General features: G+C 40.7%; 1 protein-coding gene across 4 annotated transcripts in view; it reads right to left on the bottom strand.

Moving 5' to 3' along the window:
* DENND2B (DENN domain containing 2B) overlaps positions 1 to 16,140 on the bottom strand; it is a 210,434-nt gene that overhangs the window by 34,370 nt on the left and 159,924 nt on the right. For all 4 annotated transcript variants that reach the window (XM_084854644.1, XM_084854633.1, XM_084854623.1 and 1 more), the window contains 5 exons: positions 11,046 to 11,142; positions 9,394 to 9,438; positions 5,266 to 5,450; positions 3,454 to 3,563; positions 1,614 to 1,683 (listed from right to left, as the gene is read on the bottom strand). In XM_084854644.1, the coding sequence (XP_084710770.1) occupies positions 1,614 to 1,683; positions 3,454 to 3,563; positions 5,266 to 5,450; positions 9,394 to 9,438; positions 11,046 to 11,142 (507 nt within the window). The remainder of the gene's footprint in view (positions 1 to 1,613; positions 1,684 to 3,453; positions 3,564 to 5,265; positions 5,451 to 9,393; positions 9,439 to 11,045; positions 11,143 to 16,140) is intronic.

Below are 16,140 nucleotides of genomic sequence, written 5' to 3'. Positions count from 1 at the left end.
AATATAGTGAAGAGCTCAACAATTATGTTCGCATTTCGTTGTCACATACCACATCCTTCCTATTTCAACAGAGGCCATTGTTCCTACTAATCTGCTATGATGATGATGTTCCTCCTCCTCCTCCTCCTCATCCTCCATCATCATCATCATCATCATCATCTAAAAGATGCAGGACCAGCTTCTTATGGATGCATCACCCCAGTACCAGAGGCTGCTAAATGCAGGTGGGTGAGAAATCCCTGCATCTACCACCTGCCATTGTATGTACAGTTCTGACCATGATGAAAGAATCCATAGTACACCAGTAGAGCTGTGTGCCTGCTCTGCACTCATGGGTGCTCCTCCCGCCAAGTCCAGACCTCTGTTTTTGGCCATCATCCATCAGCACTGATGGAGCTGACTGTGCCGAGTATCTCTTTGGCAAAGGAAAGTAGGAGCCCCTGCTCCTTTCTTTGGATCAGGCCTGTGTGCATGTGAACCCATGCTGCCCATAGTAAATGTGACTCTCTTGCTGAGCCATGTGGGCCATCCCTGTCTCATCAAATTTGGACTTTTAGATTGTCTCTTATGGTTCGGTTGGACAAATTCTCCTATAACTTGCTTTGCACTGACACAGGACAGGTTCTTTATTGTATGAATACAATGTCATCATAATTACCCAATCACCCTTGGCTGGATTTAATCACAAAAATTTAATCACAAAACTAAAAACAAAGACAAGGTTGTTGCTGTTTTAAATCTTGATTCAGATATAATGTTGCCAGCTCAAAATCAGTAATGAGAGTTAAAAGAACAAGACAAAAGCAACAACAGAAACGGAGCAGCTGCCCTGGCACAGTGATTCTTCAACTGCTTTGGTTTAACCTATTAAAAACTTCCTGCCATAAAGAGTGAAACAACTAAAACGAAACTTTAGGGAAAATACTCATCTCCTCTGGAATGACAAAAGGGATTTGATGATGATGATGATATATTAGTCATATTTATATGCCACTCAATAACCAAAGCTGTCTGGGAGGTTTTCAATAATAATAACGATAAAACATTAAAATATTCTTCCACAGAGAAAGCTATGCTGCCCTTACGACCATAAGTGATACATAATTTAACAAGTAAAATTTCTCTGTAATACAGAGGTGATGCACACACTTACTTCTCATAATATACTATATGCATCACAGAATCAGAGAACTGGATGGTGTCTTGGAGATCATCTAGTCCAACCCTCTGTTCAGTGCAGGATCTGCTATGCATGATGCAACTACAGCATCTCTGACAAATGGCCATCCAGGTTCTGCTTCAATACTTTTAGCAAAGGAGAGCCTGCCAGCTCCCAAAACTGACTGTTCCATTGCTGAGTAGCTCTTACCATTAAGATGTTTCTCCAAAAGCATAGCCAAAATCTGCTCCCCTACAATTTCCACCCACCAGTTCTAGTCCTGCTCTCTGAGCAACAGACAACAAGACTGCTCCATCTTCTGCATGACACCCCTTCAGATATTTGAAGACCACTATCACGTCAACCCTTAATCTTCTCTTCTCTAGGCTAATTCTTAGCATGCTATTCTTAGCATGCTGGAATTCAGTATTTTGAAAAAAGCTGATGTACTTACTAGTAATCTTCTGCAGTAACCAAACCTTCTACTGCCATCTTCTCCAGTCAGCATAAAAGAGAACGTCTCACTGTAACGAAGATTACCACAGTTTTTATTGCACTGCTTAAAAACAGGTGTAAGATGTACTCTGCTTTGCTTGCAATGAATCACATTGTTGGACATGTCTCAAGATATCTTCCAGACAGATAATATTTGTGGTTTTATCCCACAGTCTTGGTGAGGCTTTGATACTAACCAAAGGATTTGTACTCAGTCTGTCCATATGTAAATAATTACTGAAAACGAGAAGCATTAAGGAACCAGGCATTGTATCTCCTATTCTGAAATTAGTTCATTTCTTCCACTTCTTTTGCCTTGCAGTACTCCACTTATACTGTTCAACAGGAATATGGTACTCTAAGCAGTAGCTTATGCTAATTAAAAACCTATAACAGGGAAGTTAACACACAGTTTCAATTAAGTCTGAATGGAATATATTCAAATTAACTGATGAATTCTAGGGTGCTTCCAGATGGAGGACTCCCAATGCGACCAGTTAGAAGGCATTGTGCAGCTACTCTGTCCTTTTCTCCTCAACAGATTTTCTATGGTAAGGAAAGACAAAAGAAGCAGCAAGAGGCTAATGAGTGGAAGATGATGTTGTATGGAACTCCCCCACCATCACAAATCTCCGTGAATGAGGAAAGGTGATGGTACAATAAAAACCTCATCTGGAAACACCCCTAGTTCAGCAGTTTCAAGCCGGAGCCTCCCTGAAGTCGATTTGCTGAAGCACAGTGACTCTGAGGTAAACAGAAGAATGCCCTGGAAGCCTGAAATGTCTTACTATCTGTTTTGAGTGTTTTGACTACTGTCAGAACTGGACAAGGATGAACAGTAGAAAAGAAATTAAACAGAGATGCTGGTAACGTTCTTCCAAGCTGGGCTCAGAGAAAAGCTTTGAGGGCTCATAAAAGGAGAGACAAGCTTTGAAGGCCCCCAAATTCTTCTCCAGCTCAGATTAAAATCTGAATTGTAGAATGACTCCCAGCTTCCCTCCTCACTATCCCTCCTCATCCCAAAAAACCCCACTCCCCTAAACACCTTTCCCCCCTTTTCCTCTTCTAATCTGGCCAGTGGTTCCAGGTGCAGGGGCAGCACAAAGGGAGAGAGAAGCAAGGAGATCTGTCCCTTCCGCTCCCTCCCCTTTTAGCTCTGGCACCAGCAGTAGGGGAGATAGGGAGGCCAGGGCAGGGAGGATGGGTGGCTGTCTCTTCCCCTTCTCTGTCAGCCTGGTGTGGTGGACCTTGGTCTTTGTACTCTTCTCAAGACCCACCGTGCCTTTCCTCAACGAGAAAAGAGCAGAGGAAGGGATAGAGCTCCTGTATCCCCTCTGTCCCTGTTGCTGCTGCTCCCATCCTCTGCTGGGTATCTAAAGGGAAGTGGAGGTTATTTGGGAGAGTGGGGAGCAGGCAGAAAGAGTGTTGTGAGGACAGGAAGGGCTGGTAGGGTCATTGTCTGAGCCTCAGACTGGCTCTGGAAATGAACCGAGTTCTTTCTGACTTTTTTAAGGGAAAGAGCTTGGATCATTTCTAGATCAATCGGAAGTAAGCAGGAGAGAGCTCTTTCATCTCTAACATTAAACACACACAGGCAAACAGCCAAGAATGGCCAATTGATATGAGCGATGGCACTGCTGCTGTCCTTCCCCAACACTGAGCAAAGGTCATTGGCAGGAGTTTTGAAGTTCTGGAGGGGGGAAAAATCCAACTACATCCATCACTGAGTGAAGGGCAAAACATTATGTGAGTTTTGTCACTACATGTAACCTGCTCTTGTGGCTACTAGGATACTTTACCTGTTGTAATCTGACACTGGGTTCCAGTCCTTGGCATCTGGAAAGCAAAACTGGGGAATGGCCTTGAGCCGTTCTTCTGCTTCACGAACTTGTTTTGTGGGTCTTTCTAGCTGTGGTTGAATAAATCAACATCAGAGTCTAGCATAGACCCAAATCAGTCTTTTGAAATAAACACAGGGAAAACGTATTCCTTCCAAAAAAATAGACTGAATAAACTAACCAGTTAAAGGAGAAATTGATAATTTATCCTGAATAGCCAGTTATGTTACTTGGTATAGAAAATAACCTTGGGAACATATGCTGAAAGGCAAAGGTGCACACTTTAAGCTGCTACCATGTTGGCTCTAGAGAAGACAAGTAACAAAAGAGACTACTGGCTATTTCAAGGGGCTCACAGCTGGGAAGGGAAGGGATAAACCTCCCCTCTCCACATTCAGTGATCCCCCCAAACTGCACCCCCATACCTGTAGAAATTAAAGAAACTCACAAGACAACACTGCATGCTATGCAGTAAGCATAATGTATAGTTTGGCCCTAAGGTGCTATTCTTATGAATCTATTACTATTCACCACATAGGTCTTAAATTCCTTTATGCCATACAAAAGCCAATGAGGTACCTTGGATCAAACCAGGGATATTTACAAAACTCTCCCCGTCCAATTTCTCCCTAGGTTTTGGAGTTCTAAGTTACCTGATCTTGTTTTCAGGGTGACCCTGACATGCTAGCAATCTGCCATTCTTCTGTTTTCCGTTTCTAGACTAGTGCACATCACAATTTGCCCACCATTCTTTTGTTTTCACAAGTTACCAATGTGCATTAGTGCATATGTACACTGATTAAATCACAACGCAAAAGCAAGTCTTGATGTGACTGCACAACCTCATCAGGATTCTTTTTCTGCACTGATTTAATCAGTACAACCATGTGCTTGTGCATATTGGAAACCTGTAAGGGGAAAAAAGGGAAAACAAAACATTGACAAACTGCACGTACATCAATTCTAAAATTAATTTTAGAAACTCCCCAAGTTAAGCCAAAGGAACACAGAGCAGAATATGGGGCAGGTGAACCATGGAACAGAATAGAGCTCACTAGATCAAGCTGTAATGCTATAATCCTGTAATATTTATAAAAAAATTTAGTTGGGATTTGATGCCAGTCATGGGACTGCTGCTGAAAAGTGTTGAGATCTCCCTCCCTCTCCTCATGATGTGACATCATTATGTCAAATGTTTCACCACACCCATTCCATATGACTGGATGCTGCTGGGTGGGATCTGGGGAAATGCAGAACTTCATCAGTTCACCTTGCATGTTTCCCTAATTAAACACTAAAGGAAGAAGGGTGTTTACAGTGGTAACTCTGTGATTAGCATCACATCTAGTTCCACTCTCACTGTCTCTTCGCTTATGCTTTGTCACGACTTCTAAAATGCCCTCTTCTTTGTGTATGTGTGTGTATGCGTGTGTGTATATGCGCGTGCGCACGTGTGCGTGTGTATACACACACACAGACGCTTTTTGATGAGCCAAATCCATATAAAGAATGCACAAGGAGAGGCAAACTCGATGGCACTACAGCTGTGGATGGCTTTCCCACTGAAGACTCAACAAATTTGACTCTTTTTCAAAAATATTTCAAGATGTCCCTGCAGCAAAAGGATTATTTTGAGGGAGGTACCTAGAAGTAGCTACCAATAATAAAATATGGCACTATGTACCTAGCGATGTTCTATATAGGCTACCACAGTAAGCAAATCTAAGAACAGTAATGAAGTAATAACAACCAACCAACAACCAAAGTTCTTACCTTTGGAAACTGATATGTGACTTCAGGGAGATATGTATTTTTAGAGGGCTTCTTCCTAAGGGAAACTACCACAAAATACTCAAACAATTCACGTTCCTGCCATTCAATCAGCTCCAGTTCCAAGGTCCGATAACTAGGAGCCCTCTTTAGCATTGACTGGATGTGGACAAGACGTTGGGTATGAGCTAGTATTACAAAAGAAACAAAAAGCATTAGTTGGCAGCTGAGCCTTTAACCCCAAGCATGGTCTTTCTTAATTCTACACATTTTTATTTCCCACATCAATCAAAGCTTTTGCAAGTACAGAAGCAACAGAAGTCATTGAAAAAAACCTTAACATATATAACCCTTTAAGAGTTATATGAAGTTCTCAATTGACTGCCCAACATCAAGTCTAATCGACTTGTCATGTCCATTGTGATCCACATACTTTATTAATCAATACATATGAATAAAATCACCTAACAATCAACATAGAATCAGTTCTATACTGCCAATCATGTTTCAACTTTGATGCAATGGAAATAGGAAGCGATGGAATCTTTTGCATTTCTGAACTTCTCCATTTACCAAGGTGAGCTTTTGGCTTGCTAATAAACTTGTCAAACGAAGTAAGGTTGCACACCAAGAATTAGGGCACACCTCTTCATGGCACTTTTTGCAACAATCAAAAGTGCTTTTTTCAGAGCTTCCAATCCCCTATAAGCCACATGGTACCAAAATTAATCCTCTATCCATATCACAGCATGAGCATCACATACTTCCTTTTTCACAGACTTTTTCTACACTTTCAGTTTAGCATTGAACTGGGAGAATAAGATGCTCCCATTTTTGCCCTTCCGGGAAAGGTGTTTTTTTCTGTTTAGGAGGGATTTGAGCTGCCAAATCAGAGTGGCTTTTATTAACTGCTGTACAAGTGGGCATTTAGTGTTATATGATACTTTTAATTGTTTATTGGTTTTATTGTGTTTTTTGTTGTTGTTTTCTGTACACTGCAGCAAGAAGTTGTTGAATTGTTGTTGTTGCTGTTTAAATTTCTTAGATGCTTTCTCAAAAAAAAGAAAGACTCAAGGCAACTTATAATAGAAAAAAAAATACCAAATTTGAAACAGCTACAACAATTATCCATTAAAATACAACCACCCCATAAAACAACTAAAACATCAGTGACTACCACAAACAATTTGACTATGCATTCAACAGCCCATCATATGCCATTAAATGCCTGGAAATAGAGAGAAGTCTTGGTACCAAAAATATGGCAATGTTGGTGCCAGGCAGGCCTTGCTGGAGAGAGCATTCCACAATTGGGGAGCAAGCACCAAGAAGGCCCTTTCCTTTGTTGCCATCCCCCAAATCTCCCTTGAAGGAGGTCCTCATATGTTGATCATAAGGGACAGGGAGGTTAATACTAGGAGAGGCACTCCATCAGATACTGTGGACCTGATCCATACAAGGCGTTATAGGTTAAAACCAGCACCTTAAATTATGCTCAGAAACATATACGCAGTCAGTGCAAGTGGGCCGGAATCAGTGTGATATACCCAGACCTTCTCATTCTCTTTATCCATCTGGCTGCTGCATTTTGCCCAAGCTGCAATTTCTGAACCATCTTCAAAGGCAGCCCCACATAGAGCACATTGCAGTAATCTAACTTGGAGGTTACCAGAGCATAGACTACTAAAGCCAGGTTATCCCTATCCAGACAGGGGAGTATCTAGGCCACCAGATGAAGTTTAGTCAGCAGAATATTATTTTAGAAAAATACAACAAATACATAATACAAATAATAAGGCTCCAACCAGCAGAAACACACTGCAGTTTTACCCATCTGTTTCTGCTGTGCCTCAAATTACAGGTACCACAGCAATCTGCATCAATCCCAAGCCAGAAAATTCAATGGAACAAAGCCAGAATCTGGAAGTAGTTGGGGAATAAGTCCATAAAAACAGATATACTGGCCAGATAATGAAGAGTTATATGGCCCAGACTGCTAGACAGCAATGGCAGCAAAAACAGCTAGAGAGTAGAGGAACCGTGCCCAGTAATTTCACAATCTTTTCAATTTTTGTCTTTAAAGTATTTTAAAAATGCACACTATCTCATTCACTAAGAAATATATATCTTCAAAAATCAATCCTTCAGATTTGTACTTAGCTTTCAATGTATCTTACTTAAATTATTCCATGGCCAAAATAATTAAAAAAGAGGACCTGCATTGTGTAGTGGTTAAGAGAACATACTCTGAGCTGGGAAGTCTTTGGTTTGAATTTTAGCTCAGCAATGAGCTTACTGGGTAGCTCTTACCTTAACTGCCCCTTACCTTCCAACCTATAATAGGGGAAAATAATACTAGCATATTTGATAAGCCTGGCAACAATTATCCATGCTTTGGTAATATCCCAGTTGGATTTTTGCACTGTATTTTTGCAATGGGAAAACCAGTGTGGTGTAGTGGTTAGAGTGTTGGACTGGGACTGGGGAATCCCAGGTTGAAGTCCCAACTCTGCCATGAAGCTTGCTGCAATCACTGACTCTCAGCCTAACCTACCTTACAGGGTTGGCTGTGAGGATAAAATGGAGGATCATGAGTTCCACCTTGGGATCCTTGGAGGAAAAGGGGGGATATAAACACAACAAATAAAACAAAGCAATAATAAATGTGTTGCGCACAGGTCTGCCTTTGAAAATGGCTCAGAAACTTCAGTTAGTTCAAAATAGAGGTGCTAGGCTACTAACTGGGTCTGTTGATCTGATCATGTGACACCAGTATATAAAGGGCTGCTTGCACAAGTAGAAGGCATTTTTGCTCAAGAGACAGCTGTACTTGCTTCCAGTCCATTTCTGGACCCAATGCAAAGTGCTGATGTTGAGCTTTAAAGTACTAAATGCCTTGGGGGCCAGAATATCTAAAGAAATGTCTCCTCCCATATGAACCTGCCCAGACCCTTAGGTCACCACTAGAGGCCCTCCTCTGGGTGTCCCCCACCAAAGGAAGCTAAGCGAGTAGCTACAAGAGAGAGGGTCTTCTCAGTTGTGGCACCCTGTCTGTGGAGCCAAGGAAGCTTGCCTGGTACTTACATTGTTATTTTTTTGGCACCAGTGAAGACATTCTTCTCCCAGGCATTTTTAGATTTTAAATTTCAGATTAAACAGCAGCTGCTTTTCTATGTTTTACATTATCTTTTTCTGTGCTGTGATTTGCTTTTATTTGTTTTTTTTGGGGGGGTTGTATTGTGTTTTTAATTGTTCTGGATTTGTAATCCACCTAGAGAATGTTAAAATATAATAAATAAATGCTGATATAGGGCTACACCCAACATAGTGTAAGAAGAGTTCTGCCTGCGCACTAGGGCTTCCCTTTCCTCTGCTCCTGCCTGCACCCCCTGGAGCAGAGTCCCAGAGTAGATTTGGAGCGTGCATCAGGGAGGGTGAATCAGTTCTGCCAGTGGCATCCATACCATTGGTGGATGGACACCATTGGATACAACCCATAATGTATTTAGACAGTGCTTTGAGCGATTAGGAAAAGAATATTTATCTATATCTATATTTACCTCCAAACTCCATCATAAGGTAAGGGAAATCTCTGCAAAAGAATTAATTACATCTTCTGATTTGCAAATTGTACCCTAGCCATAGGATCTGAAGTTTCTCCCTGCACAATATAGCTTGCCTTGTTGAAGAATTCTCTCCTTTGTGATCTAGAGCTCAAAGGAGTCTGGTTATCACTTCTCCAAATAGGAACAGCATAAAGTGAAAGAAATATAGTTGCTTGACATAGACAACAGTTTGCAAAGGAGTTACACATGTTTTGAGAGAAACATTGCTTCCCATGGTATACACATATACTTCTTTTGTCCCATTGTCACCTCTGTTTGAACAGAGTTTGCAGATCTTTGAAACAATTCAAAAACCTATGAAATCTGTTTACCAAACATGAAAGTGGAATGAGTGTACACACCACAAGCAGTGATCCCTCTTTCAAACTGCCTTCAACTCTCTGGAGGAAAAAATCACCTTGTCTCCAGTCTGATTTCAGTGGCTTGTACAGTGACTAAAAGATGAAGTATTGTATCTGTCTAGTTATTTTCAGGTCCTGCTGCTACAGTATGCTGAGCTTCTCACCTTTAAACCTGTCATCTGAATCACTCTCACTCTCACTGTTTTCATCTGAAAGAGAGACAGAGAGACATTCTGCTATTAGAAAGAACACTTCAAACTTGTTCTTGTTATTCAGTTAGCAAAAACGTCCTGCAACTAGCATTTTATTTATTTATTTATTCATTCATTCATTCATTCATTCATTCACTGACTGTACTTTTAAACCACCCAATAACAGAAGTTTTCGGGGAGGTGTACAATATGTTAAAAACATTCAGCAGAAATATTAAAACAAAAAATAAAAGCACACAGAATAAAACCAAGATAAAACCAGCAGCAAAGAAAAAACCAGTACAACATCATAAAACCAGATTAAAACCACCCGCACAATAGAGTACTAAAAATACTAAAAGCAGTTCTTAATATGCCTGGGAGAACAGAAAAGGTCTTTACCTGGTTCTAAAAACATAGGAGCCAGGCAAGGCTCTCTGGGGAGACCATTTCACAAATGGGGTGCCACCACTGAAAAGGCCTCCTCTCTTGTAATCACCCACCTTGCCTCATTTGGCAGGGACACCTGGAGGAGGGCCTCAAATGTTCATCTTAATATCCAGGTATGTAAATATGGGAGGCATGTCCCTGAATACATGATTCAGGTATTTCTATGGGGAAATGGTTTATGATTCTGAAAGGGTTTAGACACTAATAAAGGAAAACAGTTTGAGGTCATTTCCATTCTGCATTAGGAAACATTTCAAAAACAGGTTGGCTATTTTCCATCCAAACCCTTTTAGATATTGAAAGGAGGTTGTATGACATCCGAGAAGTCAGGAGGAGCTCTTTAAAAGCTTAAGTAGGCAGAAACCTATATGAATAATACCAATTAATTATGTGAGAAATGCCAACTTGCCTAAGGCAGTGGAAGCCAAGCTCTGACTCATTCACAGCATGTGGCTCTCAGCCCTTCAGGGAAGTGATGTGTATTTTGGTAAGCTGCTCTTAGGCAGGCAAATAGCTATGCTGTGGCAAGGGCAGGGAGAAGCTACCTCTGAGCCAGCAGCAGCAGCAGGAGGCTCACCCTGCCCTCTGCAGCAGGACTAGGGTCCTATCCCGGTGCAGTACAGCACTCTTCATATGACAAATGGAATAGACAGTAACAAACATTACAAGCATGTGTTTGGAAAGAAGGCATACAGGATTCTGTTTTATTAAGTATTTTACTTGAAGTTTTTTGTGGATCCGGTGAATCAACAGAAAAAAGAATGGCTGATGGGATATGGTGGTTTCACCATGGGTACATTTGTGCACTTCAATTCTGCAAAAATGGGTGGACAAATTCCAGGATATGAAGCCAGCTGCTTCATATTTTACATTGTGATCACGTTTGCCGCAACTACACTAATTTCCCCCACTGTCTCCTGCAGTAAATACGCAAAGTGTGAAGAGTAGATGTGTGTTCCTAAATGTCCAAGGACATGCACCAGGAAACCCTAATTGGCTGCAACTCCCTGGTGTGTACCCACTGAGAGCTTAGGAACAAGCATCTGATCTGGCAACTGTATATGTTTACTATGGCAGACACAGGCATAACAAAACTAGTTAACAAATAACACTGACTTCTATAATGATGGATATTCAATATTCTCTCATTAAGACAAAAGATTTCCATGGTATACCTCTCAGTGATGCTGTTTCAATATTGGACATGGAAAGCTTTTTCAATCTTTTTTTCCCTCTTTTTGCACTATAGATAGAATTGATCCTTTGTACAAGCTGTAAAAACAACAACAACAACAGGATAATCATTAGCCCAGTATACATCAAAATCAGAAGGGTGAACCAAGTAGAAATTCTGTCTTCAGAAATCTGTATGTGATTTACTCAGAATGCAATCCTATACCCACTCACCTGGGAGTAGGCCTCATCAAACTCACTGGGACTTACTTCTGAGCAGACATGTACAGGATTGTGCTATTACTGTTCTTTTCTCTTTTATGCAATCTAAATAGGACCATTGCTAAACATTAGGAATATTTTCATACATGAGAAAATTCACACCGCAAACAGGTTCTACAGTAGGGTTCTATAGCAGAGGTGCTCCCAAGGTGCAAACCTCACCTAATTTCACTAGCAATTCTAGTCTCCAAATCATTGTTATATGACATTAATTGGTTGTTTTCAAATTTTATTCATTATTAGACACAATGTAAGACTAGCAGAAAATCCCATGTTTTGTTTAAGTTTAATTGGAAGTAAAACCACTGTGTTCAATGGGGCTTACTGACAACTGAATGTGAACTGAGCAGACATACGTATCATTACAAAGCTAGTTTCATGTTTCTAGTATCTTCTCAGCAACATAGATCTTTAAATGTATAGGGAAAATACTACACTTACAATCAACAAATAAATTCGTTGCTTGTTCATTCTGACTATCATCTTACTAGACAATTGTTTCATATCCTACTTGGACTTTGAAAGTTTTTGCTAAACTGCAATAGCTTAAATTTAATTGATGCTTGTTTCAGAACTGGAATGACGTAGCTATCTGAATTGCAGAGCCTTTGAATAAACAATAGGAACCATATTGAATCAGTGGTGATTTCCTTGGGAACCATCGTTACAAACAAAAAACAAAGGAGAAAAACTTAACTTAAGGCACATACTGCAGCTTATAAATAGTTATAGGTCAAATGCTAGTCAAACTGTAATTCAGCTGGTGAGCAATGCCTTGACTTACAGAGCTTAAAGGAAAGCATGTAAATGTTTAATCAAGGAAAGCCCAGACACATTTCCCCTTTTCATACATGCACCTAAAGTGTTCTATTCATAGGTGTGGTGGTGAAGGGTAAAACTTGCATGAGTCGACTGTGTCTACAACATAACGTGTGACAGAACCAATTTCAAAGATATTTCATGAAATCATTCTCTCTTTTTTAAGGGACAGGAGCACATATGGCCACACCAGACATTAATTGTAGATTGATAGAAGCCTATGAAAATTCATGATTCCCGCAGTGTGTATGTGCAATGTCTACATTATTGCTTTTACTTTTTGGACTGAACATTAGATTGTGCAGCACAAAAACTGTCATGGGTTCTCCTCTCCACCCCCATTCCCACATGCATCCCTGTGCATACAACAGGAAAATGGCTTTATTGGCCATGTGGATAATGGGAGGAAAGCATGGGCTGAAGGTCCTGCACATGAGAATCCCATGGATAAGATGCGCAGACAGAGCATACCCAATCCCAATACTGCAAGGGTGGACAACTTGTGGCCCTCCATGTTTTGGCCTACTGTTCCCATCATCTGTCACCCTAGGGCTGATGGCAGTTGTAGGCCAAAACATATGGAGGGCCGCAAGTTGCCCACCCCTGCATATACCATATGGGCACACTGTTATACTCAATCAACTTGATAAAACGATGTGCTTACATGAAACATGTGTTTTGAAAGAGAGATACATTAGCATAAAAAGCATATAATGAAATAGGCACACCGCCACCCACTCTGCAAAGAGCCCATATTTCAGCCATCCCCAAACCGGGAAAAGATCACAAGTTCTGGGCAAATTATAGACCAATCTCCCTGATTAATGTAGATGCCAAGATTCTCACTGATGCACTAGCTAACAGAGTCCAAGAAATAACAGCAATATTAATTCACCCAACCAGGTTCATACACACTAGCCAGGATGCAGGAAATCTGAGGCTGTTGGTAGACTTAGTGGCACTTAATGCTGCCAGAAAGATCCCTGCCGCTAACCTATTGCTAGACACTGAAAAGCCAAGATTTATTGGCCATTTATCACTCCCACACTTTCTCAATTTGGCTTTAATCAAGAATTTCTGGCCTGGGTGAAGATTCTATATGCAAACCTAAGGTAACAGATGTAGACCAATAAAATCCTTTCCCTGCCATTCTCACTTGAAAGGTGCACACACCAGGGCTGCCCACTCTATAGCCTGATATTTAACATCTGTCTGGAACCACTGGCTTGCCCTATCCGACAAAACAGGGCAATACGGGGTTTTGTTCATCACACCACATCTGTGTAAAGATCATCCTTTACACAGATTATATGTTATTGTTTATTGATGACCCTGAAAACTCTATACCAGAGCTTATTAGAGTAATAGACACATGTAGGTCAATATCAAGATATATATGATCAATTGGGCTAAATCAGAGCTTACTGCCCTAGGAAACCTCTCCCGTGTTTTCCAGATGGCAGTTCAAACAATGCCCTGATGCCATAGTTTATCTGGGCATAAAGGTCCCCAAGGATATTTCCCAATTTTTTAAACTGAAACTGACACCTCTGTTAACTGAAATTGCTTTGGACCTAGACAAACGGGCCATACTCACTCTCAGTGTTTGGAGTAAAATTATCACCTTAAAAATGAACGTTTTACCTTGAATAGTGCATGCTTTCCAAGGCATCCTGCTGTCTATACCCAAATAATACTTCCAAAGATTCAACAAATTATTTGGGGGGGGGGCTCCCCACCCCCCGTGCTTTTTACTTAGAAAATTACAGCCACCCATGGATGAAGGAGGTGTTAGCTTCCCTGATTTAAATCTATAACACAAATCATATCTTCTCTCATGTGCCATTGAATGGGCTGCCATGCCCTCACCACAACAACCTCCTTGGATAGGCCTAGAATCTGCATATTTGACACCGATTATCCAGTGGATGGTGTTGGGCTCCACACACTTGAAAAGAGAGGGCCTTATTCCACCCACCCCACATTCAAGCAGCTAGAGGGAGATGGTGAATGCTGGCCCATCAACTGCACTTTGACCCTTCCTCACATGCCAAACTAATGATCTGGTACAACACCCTTTTCTGTGGAGGCAGTGGGCTAGGAGAGGTATCCTGACTTTGGGTCAGTTAATAGGCAAGAATTGTGAATTCCTCTCCTTTGCAGACCTACAAAGGAAATATCAGCTACCTCAAAATATGTGCTGGCAGCACCTTCAAATAAAAATATGTTTCGTACTCTGTATGGCCCAGCAGCGTTCAGTGCTTTAGAACCGCCAGCATTACTTGAAGATCTGACCGGTTCTATGTAGGTGACCAAACCAACAATTGATATTTACAGGGAAAAAACCCTCTTAACACACAGTAAACTTGACATTCAGACATTCAGAGCACAGTGGAATAGGGAACTACAATGCCACATCCAACCATGCCAATGGAAGGTAGCTGTATCTTCTATTCAGTCTATATCCCCTGATCTGAAATTGCAACCTATACAGCAAAAGTTGCTCTTCCGGATATACTGGGCACTGCAGCGCCTGTTTTGGAAAAACCTATCACCCTCCAATAAACGTTAGTGCTGTGAGGCAACAGATAAATCCTTGGTGCATATGATGCAGGCATGTATGGTGGTGGCTCCCTTCTGGGCAAAAGTTATTAAATGTATCAACTTTGTTCTGGATATTTCACTGTTGCTCAAGCATCATCATGTATTGCTTAACTATATTCCCATGGTCTGGAAGCCATACTCTCATGGTGGCCAAGATACTATAGGGATGGAAGGACAAAGTATCTCCATCAATCATGCAGTGGTCTGAAGACCTCACAACATTGGCCTATTTTGAGAGAATATACTACCGGTGACAGCTCTGTCAAGCATTCTAGCACCTGGTCGGTGTACCTCAATCTCTATGACTGACTTGAAACAGGAGCATTATTATTATCCTTATTTCTTTACTGTTATTTTATTATTTTGTTAAATGTTACTTTGTAATTATTTTTATTTTATGTTTGTTTATGCTTTGTCTCTGCTTTATATTTTTTATACATGGGCATGAGTAATTTTATTTGAAAAAATTGTAAAGATTAAATAAAAGGCATATAATGTGCAGATGCCAGCAAACTGGTAATTGGTCAGGGCTTCTTGTAACATGTACACATCTTTAAAAGTTGTTGTGTACACAAATGTGCTGAAAACAGTTAAGAGTGAGGAAATTAAGAGTATCAGACTAGGACTGGTGAGACCTTGGTTCAAATCTCCACTCAAGCCATGTTCACCTGGTGACCCTGGGCCACTCGCTCTTACTCAGTCTAAGCTATTGTGAGGATTAGAGATGTGAAGGTCTAGAAAAACCCCATAAAAATGGGGCAGGGTTCCCCTTAAGGACATTTTATGTTCCTAAAGTAACAAAGTGACATCTGATCTGTAAAGAGTGCTAAAAAAAAAACCCAAACTATTGTATATTTTTCTATTTTTCCCCAAATTTCCATTTTTTCCTAAACCTCCTTGGGGGAAAAAAAAAAAAAACATCAGGGAGGGGTTTTCATGGCTTCAAAATTTCTCAAAATGTACATCTCTAGTGAGGATAAAGACGGCAGGGGAAAAACTTGGTATGGTGCGCTGAGGTCATCTGAGGAAGTGTGGGATAAAAAGGTAAATACATAAAAACAAGTGAGTGTTTTTGGCAGTGGTCAGGATAACCAATGCTTTTAAATGAAACCAACCTCTTGGTTGATGATATTGCACTTATGGAGAAACTTACCACACCTATACAAGGATGACAAAAATGCAGTTTTCTGCAAGTACTATGGGTGAAACCCAACGTAAGTCCTAGTTAGAGTAGACCCACTGAAAAGAATGGGACTTAAGTTAGTCATGACTAAGTTAAGTCCCATACATTTCAGTGGGTCTACTCTAACTAGGACTTATGTTGGATTTTACCTTATAGCTGCCCTTTTTAATATACATTGAGAAAATGCCTGCTTAAAATAAGCCATGCCA

The sequence above is a fragment of the Heloderma suspectum genome, chromosome 1 (genome assembly GCF_057233095.1).
Source record: "Heloderma suspectum isolate Gila_16-S chromosome 1, 16-S_ref, whole genome shotgun sequence".
NCBI lineage: Eukaryota > Metazoa > Chordata > Lepidosauria > Squamata > Helodermatidae > Heloderma > Heloderma suspectum.
The sequence above is the reverse complement of the archived record's forward strand: the minus strand, read 5'-3'. Positions and strand labels throughout refer to the sequence as shown.